Below are 15,935 nucleotides of genomic sequence, written 5' to 3'. Positions count from 1 at the left end.
TTAAACCATTTGACCAGTAAAAGAAAAACTCCCTGTCTGCTTTGGTCTTAGGTTTAGAATCACTGTCCAGCTGCATTGTTCTTACACTGGGGGGCTGTGCATGAAAAGTCCAGCAGTGAGTCTCTGTTAAAGCTGAAAATCTGCATTTTGTTCTTTCATCGTTTCCTCATATGTGAAAATGTGAATGAAACTGGAGATGGCAAGAACATGAGACAACAAATATGTGCCCAAAACAAATGTTCAGGCCTTTTCGTCTGCATCACTGAACGTGGTTCAAATTGAAAACAGACCTCCAAAACACACACTCAAACTTCTCCTCATGCTCAGCTCCACCCTTAGCAATCCATTTCCCCTTTATGCTTCGCTCACCAGCTCATCTGACATGCAATCTCAAAACAACATGGAAAGTCTAGGTCAAATGGGAAACAAATAAATGACGGTCAGAGAGAGAACGACACACGAGATGAGCAGCTGAGTGCACAGATTCATGCACAGAGTTCAAAAAGTATCAAAGAACTTCAGTCTAGCTTTTTAATCTGGGAATGGCTCTTTCAAATAGTCTCACATCTACACAATGTCTGCATCTGAGACTCATGTGTTGCTGGTTTCCATGTCCAGACTTGGCAATGCGGAGCAATGATAACAATCTAGTCATAGCAGAGATTCAAAATGCGTGTAGCCAAAACATATGCAAGATCACGGGGCTAAATTCCGACCACATTTCTGAATGCTTCACAGTTCAACATCCAAACCAAAAACACAGGCATCTGAGAAAAGATATCAAAATGACAAAACTGAAAATCCCAAACTCACCTTAAACCGAACAAAGACAAAGAGGCAGCTCAGCTTCTGCTCACTGAACCGGTCCTATTGTTTCAAACACTGCTGTAGCAACTCAGAGCACACAGAGAAAAAACTAAACAAGCACACACACTCAGATGCTGAACACACACCTCTATCTAAACCAGACAAGACAGAAAAACAAGATTCTGACTGAAAGGTGTGCCCCGGGGCTCAAAGTCATTGGCCATGCGACATAAAGGGGTGGGTGAATGGGTGTCACTGAGTCTGTGATTGGCTGGGGAGGAGCAGGGAGAGGCTTGCTGTGCAGGCTGGGGGCTCCAGACTGGAGGCCAATCAGGGGGGATAGGGAAGAAAAAAAAAAAAAATCAGATTTTTGGCAATGTGGGGTGTTTGGCTATGACTGCATTTGCTGAAAAGTCATATCACTAGCTGTGGCTACACAGGAGGGAAGTGGGGCCAAAGTCAACCATGGCGCTCTGTGAAAACACAGGCACCAGGCTCTCCAGCAGAGAGAGAGTGGACACAAAGGATTATGAGACAGACTAGATAAAGATATTCATTTCTGCTGAGACAGAAATACACTGGTGATTCTGAGTGAATCCAGATCGTTTTCAGCACCTGCACAAAACAAAATGAGCCAAATTAGGGCTTCATCACCTCAGAGTGGGCGAAGCAGGAAAGAGCAAACTGAAGTGCAGGTGGTGAACACAATATAAAGTTTCACAAAGGCTAAAAAGTCAAACGCAGACGTCAACTCAGAGTGCAGCTGCAAACAGCTCAGAGCACCAGGAGTCAGCTGCAGCACAGCAGTGAATTCACAATGTGACTAACAGGCTCCTCGGTCCATTAACACCCTAACTCTGCCTTTCCATACAGACCTTTGAAAGGAAGGAACAATTACAAATTTATAACTGAAAGTTTCTAGCAGAGACTGGCCTCACAGATAAATTTCAAATATGGAAAATAAAGAAATATAATAAACACTACAACAAGCATTTATCATTCAATATAATAGACCAGCAGCAGATATAACTTCTGGCAAGTTCTGGTTGATTATCTCATATCAAAACTGTCACAACTTGGACAACGAAGACAGTTCACCATACCTAGGATTAGTGCACATTTTTTCAAAGACAAATGCTAATGCTGATATTTGTAGAGCTTGGCTTCTAATGGCTGATACATAATGCTGATGTTATGTTTTTGCATCTGATAAAATACAATCAATTAAAACTAATAACAAAAGAGGCAAAAGTCTTAACAGACATTTATTTGATACTTAAGTATTAATCATTTGAATGAAAATAAATGTGGATTGTCTCCGTTTGTTTTTAGATCGACACCCAGCAGTCTACTTATTTTATAATTTAAAATATCCGTGAGTAATCCAAAATATTTGGTAATGCTGATTTGTTACCTCCACCAAGGAGGTAATGTTTTCATGCCTGTCTGTTTGATTATTGGTATGTAAGCAAGATTACACAAAAACTGCTGGACGGATTATAACAAAACTTTGAAGGATGTCGTATAGGACAAGAATTTTTCTTTTTTAAATGTGGCACATTTAGGGCACTGATATCCAGAAGTGTGTGAACTTTGGTGCGGTTTGATTGAATATAAGGGGACTGCAGGGTCTTGGCGGAGGTATGTGCTCTACTGATTGCCATTGTAGTTAGGTGGGAGTAATCACTGCTGGCCTATAGATGGTGCAGACTGTCTGCCTGGAGCGTGGATGCTGTTTTACTCTCCTGTCTTTGGAGAGGAACTAGATTTGGATTAGGAATAATTGTAAACAGTTCGATATCAGTTAAAAAGTTACTTTAATACACAAGAGGTCATTATAAAACATGGGGTGGAGTGACACTAAGAGACAGTGGTGTATCTTCTGGAATATTTACAATTAAATGTCCAACCCACCAATTCCACATAGACATTGATTATTTCCTAATTATATTTGGACAACTGTATATATATTTCTGGGAATATGGTGTCTTAACATGTTTTAATACAATGCTGCTGTTTGTGATGCGACTGCTGTTTACCTGCGTCGGGGAGACATGGGTACATCCCGATCAATGGGACTGTGGGGAGAGTAGCGTCCTGGTGGTGTCGGGGTTCTGCTGGACATGGAGTTCTTTCTGTAGTCTGTGGGGGAGAACTCCTGTGGAGGAAGAGAGACGACACAAAGAAGAAACAGAGAGTAATTGAGCGTGAAACGTCTTGCAGCAGCTGAAACCAACTTTACATTGTGAGCTGAGGAATCTATTAGGACACTTGGGCAAGTGCTTAGAGCATGATGCAATGATACTGCACAAGAGACACAAAGGGAGTTATGTTGAGTGCAGATGCAGGAATTCAGCAGAAAATGTTTCCACTAATCACATACACTGGCTCTGGACAAATGTAGTGTCACTATTTGAGAAAGCTTCAAATCTGAGGAGACGGTACTGTGTGACAACCTGGAATAAAACAAAAGTCTGACACAGTTATGTTGGATATATTCAGTCAAGATCAAACCTGAGAGATGTATCAGTAATTTAAATGAATTTCAGATGGAGTGAGACCACATACAGAACACTGGAGCACTTTCACAAGCAGAACAAACAACAGTCCCTGTTTGATTGTACAGTATTTCATGTTGTCTGCTCTCAAAGTTTCTGTTGCATGACTCCGTTTGATTTAACATGAGTCAGTACTCTGCGATACTGACGTAAGAGTCCAGCATTCAACTGTAGCTGTAATTGTTGTAACTGATATTAAACAAAGCCAAAAAGAAAGAGAGCGCAAGTATAACATCAGTCCACACTCTAGATCAATGGGAACCAGAAAGCCGTTTTTCAACCACCAATAAAACCAGGAAGAATCATTAAACATCACTTCACAGTGAGTCGGGCCTATTGCGAGGCGAAAGCGATCACACGTGTGGTTACAAAAGACAAACACTCACTGCAGTGTTTGTGATCCATGATCCAAAACTGGCCAGGGCAACATGTCCAAGCTGAAGTAACACCTGGTCAGACAAAAATACTGTACGACTACAAGCTGATGTAGTGTTCCGTGTTTGATTGTGAGACAATAGCTATGTTAGCATAGCTGCAGACAGTGCCAGAGAAAATTAACATTAAGTGATGCATCATCAACATCTTCCTGTAGGCCTAATTAATTAACTAGTTGGATTAAGTTGATGTTGGTTTTTAAAACAGAACAAGATGGTGCGTGTCCCTTTAACGTTTGAAGGTCTTCTGCACTCCTTTGATGATAAGTTGTGAACCACCAGCAGATGTCAGGGACAGATCATCATGTGTACCTTAGCATCATCGGGTGTTTTGGCCTTTTAATCACAACACAGCCTCTGCTAAGGCAGGCCCACCACAGGCTGATCAGCCCTGGGCGTGTGTCCCTGACATCTTGGGGCCCAGTTTGGGTATTTCCTCATTGGTTGAAGGATTTTGCAGTATGTGATGTTTCCTTTTTGGTCTGATGCAGGGCTCGTCCATGGATTCCTCGCTCTTGGTGGATATTGCAGTAAAACCCCTGCAGTCAACCTCCACTATAATATAACTGGACTTTCCGCCCCTGTGTTGGTTGATTTTTTATATTACACCGACAGAAAGTAGAGTTAATACCCCCAGAAAAAATAACACACTGAATTGAAGGTCCTGCTACCATATTGGTTCAAATATAAACAGTTTCCACCCACAATGAGGGGAACCTCTATTACATTTTTATCTTGATTACCATTTATAATCAGAGCTACACTTCAGTTCCCTCAGCTGATAGAAGATGGATTGTGTGGCAACAGATGTTTGGCACCAACTCCAGTGTTGGTTTGATGGGAACGACAGTGCCAGCATGTACTTCAATAGTTTCCAGATGCAGTGCAAATCTCACAATTATTCATGGTCATAAAACATAAACAGTGTCGCGGCCTCATCGTGGGATGAGAAAAGACTTTCCAAAAGGAGAGCAAAGTGAATATTTGACTTTTGCCAGAAGAGGGCGCTACGTACCTACTGTACACAAGCCGTTCATAGACTCAGTAGATGTGCCATTGATATTTTTTATTGTAGCTGAAACCAAGATAGGAGAAGACTAACATTAAGTGCAAAGGTTAAAAACTGTTGAACTTTAATCACCATAAAAGATCTTGATTGATCCACAAGGGAAATTGCCCTTGGGCACATGATCACAGTTAACACCCATGCACGTGTGTGCACAGTTCATGACTAAAACCAGGCACTTGTAGTGTCAGGAATACCAACACATTTTATCTACATCACTGTCTGGCCTCAACCAAGTGCACCTCTGATACTGACCACTTACTGATCACAGAGAGCATGCTCATGCATTAGTGCAATATCAGAATAACATGATTGGTTGAAAAAAAATAAACATGTTTTAAACAAGTTTCAAAACCGTTTCATAATTTCCAGTTTGCTGGGGAAACAGAGCCATTACGGTCTGTTCGGTCTGTGCACAGTCCAGGAAAACTCAAGAGTGCAAACAACCCCCAGATAACTCCACAGTACAGCTTTGAAAATAAAGCTCACCGAGTTTCTCTCTCTAACCGTCACCAGCTGGCATCAGGTTTACACAGGTTCCATCCAAGGAAAAAATGCCTCAGCCCGAGTTTTTCGAACCGGTACACGTCTGAGACTGAGCCGGAGCTCGATGCTGACACAGTGGCACCGATGGGAGTCAAAGATTTGTGTGTCCAATGCCAGCACCCGCTTCCAATTCAGCAACTCTTTGAACAATGTCTCTGTTCTCAATTGAGTCCAATTTTCCTCTTCTTTTTCCTTAGCGAGTGGGCAGATTAGTGGTGCGTGCCAGGAAGCCTTTACCAGAAATGATCATTGGTACGTCTCCCTATGATTCCTCCCAGGATAAACCCAGCATAATAACAGCAGGCTCAGAAGATCATATATTCCATACCATCACAATACAAGAGAACAACCGAGTCCTCTCCTGCTGCGAAACAATCTCAAGGGCATATACCTGAAAGAGATACATGCTTTAGGGATTCGTATCGGGAAGACCTAGGGAAGCTGCCCAGTATGTGTGTAAGAATCCACGCTAATGCAAACCATACCTATGTTATATAAGTGTCTGGCTACTGAGTGTGGATCTTCAGGCTCTCCAACAGCAGGATAGTTTACAGATAAAAACACAACTCTAATCTATGAGACTCAAGAGGAATGCAATGAAGTAAAGAAAAACAAAAAGGAAGAAGAGAGAGAAAAAACACACGCTCCACTGTGACAGGGAGAATGTGGCTGTGATTGAGCTTGACCTTAGAAAGTTCAAAAAACTTGAGCAGTTCTCCCATCACCATCATCCATGCCGCAATGTCCAGTGCCAGATTTTTATAGCTGTAACCATGGCACGGCTGGCAACGGCCTTATACTGCGTCTGAAACATCTTTGTTCTAAAATCATCAGTGTTCCATTGTGAGCCATTAAACCATTACGCACGCTTGATCTCCGAGCTGCAATGTGTTTGGTAAACTGCACCATGGTAGTGCCAACAATGCCCCTATGTCTCATGCACCAAAAAACTCAGGGAGGGGCAAAGGCGAGCATAGGAAAGCCTGTTATTTTGTCTTGGATGGGAGCATGGCTCAGAGATGGGAGAGACCACTGGAGAAAAATCAGCAGCCAATTCTTCCTGGTTCCTGTGGCCGGCTAAAGGAGGAAACTCTGATTAAAGCCACACTGAACTGTAATCAGGAGTTTATAGGCAACATACCAGTGACATTCCCTAATGATCCTGGATGTTGTGCTGGCCTTGTCTTGCATATACAATAACATATCTGACTTAAAAGGCTGTCAATGAAGTTTTGTACTGAACAGGATGTGTGAGACCAAACACTCAAACACAAGAGTCTGAAAGAAGTCCTGAAACCCCTATTTTCTCAATAGCTTTTGAGATAAATCACTATTTTTCTGATCACGTTAGAACAGTTTTGTGTTTTCCACATTTCTGCGTTTGTGTTTTTGTTTGTGCTGTGAACCGGACTTCATTGCTTTCTGTGAACCAATCACAGCAAAGCAACATCTATCGACTAATTCCTAAAATCTGTCTGTATGTGGAAAGCATATCTTGATTCATCTTTTCAGCTTCACACTTGACATGTGTATTGTCAGGGGCCCAAGGAAGTTCAATGTAGGATTTATGATATGTTCAGGCAAACAGAGGCCATCAGTCAGTGAGGGCGGGGCTTCACAGACAGTCTGCGGACCAAGTTGAACATGTCATCTTCAGCATCCATAAACTACAACTAGCGGCCCACAGGCCAAAACTGTCCTGTCAGCAATAATATCTGTCCTGCAGATCATTTTGATAATCAGATTATTTTATTTCACAATATCAGACAGACAGAAATTCATGGGTGTCGCAGGTGCTGATCTCCGTCATGAAAACAACATTCATTGAATCATTTCCTCTTTAGCAATTTGTCTATAAAGTAAATGCACAACATTAATTTTGCTACTGAAATACTTTATATTCAGCTGATTACGAAGCTTTTATTGAAGGATTGTAAACTTAAGTCTGATGCTTGTGTATATTGCCTCTGAAATAGCCGACATGCAATCTATGAAAAATAACACCAGGTCAGTAAATCATTCAAACCTATATATGACCTGCAAACATGAAGAGTAATAAAGCAAATTTTGTTGGTTTTAGGGATTCTTTGCTAATGCTGCATGGTTTCTGTCAACGAAAACTTTTGACAAAGACTAAGTGACTGGCTTACGCTGAAGAAAAGAAAAAGAAACAGGATGAAGAGTGAAAATATGCAACATAATCACTTAAACACTAACAAGATTTCTATGATTGGCCGCTTCAAGACACAAACAAACAGGAAATGGCGAAGAGCATTGAGGGCAGCTGTTTTAAATAAAGGCCCGTGGGAGATGTTGGGGACAGTGCCAGTGGAGGAGCCTACAGTCTGGCTCCAAGCAGGCCACTCTGCATCATCATCATCATCACCACCACCCTGCAGCTTCAATTACAGGGCACGGGCCAGGATCGCACAAGAGTGATGCCTGGAGGAGCTTTTGTTTAGAGAGGCTTGGTGCTGCAGTGAGAAAGTCCTATTACTGCTTATTCACTGTCTCCACCACAGACATGACTGCTGAACTAAAACGAGGGAGGGGACACCAGACATGCTGGGTAATAATCAGGGCTGTGTACAGCCGTGTGCACTGGTGGAGGTCCTGAGCAAAGACCTGAGGCCAACATGCTCGTTATCCACTGTCACTGCTGGTGCCTGCCTTGTAATTATGTCTGAGCGATGGTTCATTATTGTGTCCACATTCTGTAATAAAATAACAGAATCTATGGGTAATCAAGGGGCATAGTTTTATATCAAAATTCATGTCATTAACTTTATTTACTTTTTTCTATGGCCTCATCCCAAAGCAGCTGTTTTACTGAGGGTCTCAGACTACAAATACTGTAGAATGGCACGCAGTAGAGCACATACCTCCTCCAAGGCCCCAAAGTCCACAATTCAATCGAGCTGCACCACATTGCACACACTCATAGATATCAGTTCACCTAAAAGTGCCTGATTTATTTAATCAAGATTCATGAATTATTCCCTGGGAAAAGAGTGAACATTTTAACCAATGTTTAAAAAAGTAATAAAAAATCCTGGATATGACCCCTGATGAAAATACCCTGCAAAAATTGAATGGGTTCTTCCCTGCCTCACACTGCATCCTTCCAACAAGTTCAGTGGAAATCCGTCAATTTGTTTTGATGTAATTTAGCTTACAAAAACAAAAGCTGATGAAAACATAACCTCCTCTGAGGAGGTAACAATGATTGGATGATATAAGACCAGTGGGCCGATGGGTGCAGACTGACTACATCTCCTATAGACCTTGCTTTAGGTGATGCTCTCTCTGTATTTTCAAGCATAGCATTTAATATGCAGCTGCATCTTGTTTTAAGTTTATAGGGTTGGTCATTTGTTTCTGAAACACTTTTTACCTTATTTGTTAAAATCCTATTCATAGCCATCAATAAAGTCTTGTGTAAGAAAAGAAAAAAAGCTGGAGTCTGTGGCCCTTGGGGGACTGTAAAACAAGACCAATCATTTCATTTGGATCGAATGAAATGATTGGTCAGTGAACCTGTCTGTCACTAACCGACCTGCCTGCCTGCTGCCTGTACTTTCACTGCACATGAGCGGAGCCTTCAGCCTGGGAGACATGCACCACTGAAGCAGAGGACGATTGTCAGAAGTTAGTGAGCAAGTCCTGGAAAACTCAGCCTCTAGCAGTTGTCAGTCAGTGCCCGTTCATGTTTCGTGGGAATGAGCTTTAACAAGCTGGCCAAAGTCCAAAGTGTAACTTTTCCAGGATTACCAACCCCAGCTTTAAGGCATCTTACCATTTTCCAAAAAGATGTAAACCTCTTCGTGGAACATAAAGTAAGCTTTAAAAGTCAAGCTCAATCTTCTCAATCCTCTATAATTCTTGGCACAGGCTTATATAGTGCAGCATTCAATAAAGTGACAGATCTCCATGATGCCAGTGTTGATACCCCCTCTTCTCCATTCGCTCACGACGGCCACACACCATCAGACCGCTCCAGATATAAACCATATGTACAAGATTAGAGGCCAAATGAACAGCAGAGGGACGACTGTGAGCACTGCAGTATGTCTGTGCACTGTTGCCACTGTTGGCTATAAACAGATCTACATTTAGTTTTTTTACTTTATGCCTGTGGGACATTAATTTTCAGTTTCCAGTCTTAAGTCAGTGTAAGTGCCTAAGGAGCTATCCTGTAACACCAAAGAGTTTACACGCAGGGTGACAAATTAAAAGGAAAAACCAATGGTGATGGGCCACAACAGCTTTAGTCCACCTTGGTATTAATCCTTAAAGCTATATTGGAGGGATGAACACAATTCTTCCAAGAGATATCCTGATGTGGAGTTTTGATGGAGAGAGCGTGTCCGGCCAAAATCTCCCATTATGTTTTTGTTTATAGAAAAACACAATTTTCTCCCTGGTTGTCTTATTTGCTGTTGTAAGTCATAAAGAGGCAGCAATATTAAAAATAAGACAGTTTCATAACTAGTTAAAAACTCCTTTAAAAATCCTGAAGTCTTCAGTAAAGTGATGAAACACTGCTCCTGAAGCTCCTCGTCAGTGGTGCCACAGATACTTCCAGGGTATCGTGATGTCATTGGACATCATAATACCCTACATTTGCATAATGCATGTCTAGTGGTAAGTCCGGCATCCTAACAAAGCCAGGTAAAGCAAGAGTGGAGGTCGACATTTCCTTCACTGGAAGAGCAATCACACGAGAGTGGGCAAGCTGGCCAACCAGAGCAAATATGGCTTTATTGGGGCGGGGGCCTTGAATATATAGGAGCTAAAACAGAAGTTGAAAAGATGAGGTGCAGCACTGGACAGTATGAGGAAAGTGATGTGTTTTCTTTACATTAGAGCATGTAAACCTTAATGACAGCAGTTCAATTATGAATCTGAATATGAGCATGTGTCTCCTTTAAGTGATCGCTAATACCCTTTGGATGGCGGTATTGTCATCTTCTTTCTCCACTTATTTTCCCCACCAGGTCACATTGATTCTGTACAAGTGAATACTTGCAGACACCGAGCAGCTAAAGCCGCCTCATGTGATCATAGTGTAGGTGGTCTGGGGGAGTCACTCACTTACACTGCCACCAAAAGTCAGACACAATGAAGAATGAGTATGAGTCTGAGCATTTATTTATCCATGAAGGATGCTACAAGCAACGCATTTTTCATCCCCATTATATTCACCACAAGGCTCTGACTTGAGCAGCATATCAAGCTCATCAGACATCTGGAGTTTATTATGGTTGGACTAAAAATTGCTGGACTTCATGAAACTTTTAATTTATGGTGGCCTGGATTCCTCTTTTGATAGTATCCAGAGAAAAAGACAATAGCAATCAAACAAAGCTATATCTTAGTGATATGTGCGAACTGAAATCATGACCTGGAAGTAAAGTGCCACTTTTAACAGCTCAGTCAAAGTTCCTCCATAAAAGGTGGTTAATGTTTCCTACAGCATCAACTACAGTAATTAAGAAGAGAAAACATTCACCACATCTCAAATCGGTTTTACACAGAGATATAACTTTACTGTTTAACTTATTGTTATGACTTAAAATGCAATACAATGGAGTACAGATTAAAGCTCATGTTTCAGCAGGAATTTCCGTTAATGGCTAAAACATAAATCTATAATGTCAGCAACATATGCAGTTAAAGTGTCTCAGTGAAGCAGAGTAATTCTTCAGTGTTAACTGCAGATGATATTTTACCAGCTTAATAATTATGATTTATGACCAACAAACGTAGCCATAGTAACAGTTCCCCTAAAAAGGAAGGTGTTGTCCCCTGTAAAACTGGGGGGAAGATATGTTGACATGTCTATTTTTGTAGGCGTGAACACACTAAGGGGCAGTTATTCGGGTCGTTCCCTTCACAACAACTTTTGGAATGTTGACATACTGCTCAACCGCCTTCGTAAACAGCACCATAGAGTAAAAAGGCCCATCTCTCCCTGCCAACATTCCCCCATAAAACTCGCAGGGCCGAATGTCCCCAGGAGTACGCCCGGGGGCCTGGAAAGCAAGGGGAATAAAAAAGTGCCCCAGTTTGCTTTTCCACTTCAGGGGAAAGAAAAACAGGTGTGCTGATCAATCGGTGGGGATGAGGAGAGGCATGCTGCCTGCGCAGTGGCCACAATGGACCCCAAGCTTAACGGCTAAAAGTCCACGTGAAAAGGCCTCACGCGGTCCAGTCACAGAGCTCGCTGAGCAGGAAAAGAAGAAAACATCCCTCCACCGTGGACACAGCCAGCATCGCTCCCCTGATGCTGGCTTGGCTTAGAACAGCTCTGGCCAGCCAAACCAAACAACAGCCCCACTCATGTCAAACCTGAAATAGTACATCATTCCTAGCCATCATCGTCAAGGAAAAGATATCTCCATTTAGCACTAGAGGAGAAGCCCCTGCAGGTGAGGTGCACTAACTTCTACAAGTCTTCAGACTTTCACAGTTAACCAACAGTATGTGCAATAAAAAGTTTTACATTTTGACTCCATTTAAAATACATAAACCAACTTCTATTCCTGCAAGTCAAATGTACAAATATGTTCCAAAGCAATGACCACAGATTTGCACTCCAGTCCACCACAGGCTCTCGAATAGAGCAGGACAAAGCCATAAGCTGGCGGGCAGCGTGCGGCTGGTAGGAGGGTGGTGGACAGAAACGTATGGGATGGAGGATGTATGGAAGGATACTTACCATGTCATCTCTGGATAAAGAGACATGTCATACAGCCAAGGTCACCCTACCCACTTTTAGCCTAGAAGGAAAACGTTGGGTCTGTACAGGCCCAAAACTGGCCATCCTACTCGACAAGGAATATTTAGAAATCTGCCTTCCCTAGCGAGCACAGGATCATCCAGAACCACTGAGGCAACCCCAAGAACCTCAAAGTGCAGCAACTGCAAACGCAGACATGGAGCCTGCTCCTAATGGCCGGGTGACGGGTCATGTCTCATGAAAAGCAGTTTGGTTTTGGCCCCGCTCATCGCACAGATCCTGTTGCGGTCACTTCTTAATGATATAAACAGATGCTCTGAATCATGACGGTGCCCAGTGAGTTCACACACAATCGCAGGCTTTCAAGAAGCTTGATGGTGAGCTAGTAGATATTAAATACTATGAAACTACACACTGCACATAAATGGCACGAATGGCAATTAAGAAACATAGATAGAAACAGCTTTACTCAAGTATTCTTACTAAATCCCTACAGCTGCTGGAGGGTTGGGACTTCAGGACACTTTCGGATAGATGCTTCCAAAAAAACTTGAATCCACACCTTCTGATTAAAGGTCACGTTCCTTATTCACATCAGCCTTCAGACCTATTGGTCAAGATGTATCATATAGATGCTCTGTTATTCACATGACTACATATCTATAGTGTGGGAAATGTAATGGTAAAGGCAGGCTGCAAGGAAAAATGTTTTACACTACAATGTAGAGTGTGACTTGGGACGCAATTTTCTGTCCGAGCCCGAGCGAAAACTAATGAGCCCGACAGGATTTCCTTTTTGAGTCCAAACCCAACCCTGAAGTTATGACAAATTACAGAAAATGTGCAGCATAAAAAAAAACTACACATGTAGAGTTATGTCAAAATGTGTTGAAAAGACACTCAAGTCAAAGCAGGCGTCTACCAAAGTCGTGATTTTCCATTTTAAAAGAAAATGTTTGGTATATTGTCAGACGGGCTCCATAATGTGACACAAAGGACATTGCAGTGTTAAAGCATCTTCTGGTCTCTGCAGAGTGGTGTGAAGACTTAAATGCAGTTTGGGAATTTCAACAGGGTCCCTGATGTCCATTCAGAACCCCCCACCCCCTACCTCTTCCAGCCCATCACACAACGACAACCCTTGTGACGCGAAGGAAAACTCAGCACCAGCTGTCCACAGCCTCTGCCATCACAGCCACTATTGTACAGGGGCCTTTTCTCAGGACATCCAACACCCTGGAAAATGGTGGATCACGTTGCGAATCCCACTCTCCTCACTCAAGGAGCCAAAACAGGGAAGGAAAAGCCTTTTAGGAGCTTTTTAGCGAGGCTGATCTCCTGATACAGCGGCACTCTGCACCTCTTAGGCAGGACAGAGGCCCTTGTCATTGAGGCTCCGCATGTCAGCGCTCACTGGGCTGTTGTGTTCCTGCCAGCCCGAGCAGCATAATACACAGTGTGCCTATGGCAGGCCTCACCCCAGCAAGTTCCCCACTGAACGCTGTGAAAGAACTCTGCTCACTAATCACAGCGCTGGGGCGGCAGGCTCGTCACCACTTTAAAACCAGAGAAGACATCCATTTGGAGGAAGGGGTCAGCCAAAAAGAGAGAGCAAGTAATCCAACTCAGCTTTAAACCAGAAAAAGTAAATATGGGTGGATTAAGACGTGATTAGACATCTTATATTGCTGCCACCTTAGAGTCTATAGATTGATATTAATTCAAAAACAAAGAATGAACAGATGAAAATTGTGAAAAAAAACAAGTTGGAAGGAGATAGAAGGAATGTAACTTCTCCCAGAGGATACAAGACGATGGGAATTCTAACATAAGGAAAATGAGAGAAAGGATGAATTTAAAAATGGTGAGGAGAATGGGAGGATGTGCAGCTCCATAAATACCACAAACATGCAAGGCTGGATGGACGGCCATGACAGGAGCAAGTTCATTCCTTTGGGCTCACTGATGGAGCTCTCAGCCACAACGTAGCTGTGTGTTTTTTGCTCAGCCAATACGGAAGTTTGCTCCAAAACGGTTTGCTGGCCACAGCCTCATTGTAACTCTGCAGTGGGTTTTTGAATGTGGTTTTGGATTGATGAAAACATCATCTCTATTTCACTCACAGTGCCTTTAGTGAGAAATAATACAGTGATAAATGTTGTATGTATAAGTTGAACTGTGTATTTTAAAGTATCAGGGCCACTTAAAGTGAATAGAAATCTGAGATTTTGAGAAAAGAGTTCAGAATGTTTCCTGTGTTAAAATGAGGAATGTGGAGCATCTTGTTAAGTAAGTTTCACGAATAACAAAACACTAAATGGCTCATCAGCACCACATTATCTTAAGTGAGATTGGTGTAAGATTTTTGATCCAGAAGGAGTGGAAACCCTGAGAGCACAGGTTCGGCACTGCTCATTTTCTACATTTTCCTCTTCTTTTTGTCCTATTTCCAACTTTATCCTCCAAATATTCACTTTATTCTCCAAATATTACAACTTTATTCTCAGAATTACGCTATTCTCTAATTTTGTCTTCAGTATGGCCCCAATACCCTGTCATAAGAATTTGAAGTTGATAATTGGGGTTATTCATTCAGACTTGAAAAAACTCCCTACAGAGTTAATGTTCTCCATGACAAGCTGATCTTTGTATGTAGAAATCGGAGGAGTTCCAAAATTAAAAAAAGGAATTTCGTGGTTTATTTAAAACAGCTATTCAGCCAAAAGGGTTCCATGGCACAGACGAGCCAATTCAAGTCAAGCGTGAGGGCCGGACACTAAATAGCTCCATCATCTCCAGTCCAGTCTACTGTGGTGTCAGCCCAGCGAATATCACACATATTTCTGCTGAATCCACTTAAACAGTGAGCCAGTCAGAGAGTTGACTCATGTCTGCACACACATCCTGCACACGCTGAAACAACTTGAAAGAAGACAACATGCTGTGTGATTCTGCAGTCGCACCAAATGAGTTATTACCAGGAACTCTCCGTCTCTGCATTTTGCTCTGACCAGATTTCAAGGTGGTCCTGACTACATGAGGAATTTTAAGTCAAACCTATTAATAAAAACTAATGACAACATACTCAAAAGACACACATGGACTCTGGTTACTTCATAGCTACACTGGCTCATCTTTCTCCCAGTGTGAAACAATTCAAAACCCACTAACTCTGACGCAGGCCTCCACTCCAGAGACTGGACGACGACGTGAGTGACAGTGCATCTGAATCCTATTTATCACAAAAACAACACAAAGAATCCCAAAGAGAATATGAACTCTCAGCGAGCGGCCTCTTAGAAGGAGCGCTTGAATGTTTTGAAGTTCAAACCTCAGCATATTTTCTAACTTTATATAATGTCCAGAGTTATAAAAATGGCTGGAATTCCTAGTGTCATGACAAAAGGTCTTGTATATTTTTATATCCCGCTCTGTCATCTCACATGTTCTGTTTGCAGTGGGACCCATACTTGAGACTAAGCATGGCGGCATAGCTCAAATACTTCATGATGAACTTTCCCACAACATTTTCTCTCTTTAACTCACTGAAGTCTTCCCAGACACCCGAGTCCCCCCTCTTGGTTTCGGCGCTGGAATGGTAAATAAGAGCAGCATAATTTTGCTGCAGTCTTATGATAACCCCAAGTCTTTATTTGACCACTCTGCTGAGAATAATGAGACTCCACTCGGGCAGCTAAAGGTTAAGGCCATTGTTTTAAAGGAAATTAATCTTTTTTTCCCCTGGGAGCATGCAGGCTCTGAAAGAAACAGCTCCAGCTTAA

The 15,935-nt window shown here is 42.3% G+C and overlaps 1 protein-coding gene across 2 annotated transcripts in view; it reads right to left on the bottom strand.

The window, feature by feature from the left end:
• pdlim2 (PDZ and LIM domain 2 (mystique)) overlaps positions 1 to 15,935 on the bottom strand; it is a 38,407-nt gene that overhangs the window by 4,926 nt on the left and 17,546 nt on the right. For both annotated transcript variants that reach the window (XM_035166387.2, XM_035166388.2), the window contains exon 7: positions 2,847 to 2,965. In XM_035166387.2, coding sequence (XP_035022278.1) covers positions 2,847 to 2,965 — 119 coding nt within the window. The remainder of the gene's footprint in view (positions 1 to 2,846; positions 2,966 to 15,935) is intronic.

This window comes from Hippoglossus stenolepis, chromosome 9 (assembly GCF_022539355.2).
Source record: "Hippoglossus stenolepis isolate QCI-W04-F060 chromosome 9, HSTE1.2, whole genome shotgun sequence".
Taxonomy (NCBI): domain Eukaryota; kingdom Metazoa; phylum Chordata; class Actinopteri; order Pleuronectiformes; family Pleuronectidae; genus Hippoglossus; species Hippoglossus stenolepis.
This window is presented reverse-complemented; position numbering and strand designations above follow the sequence as displayed.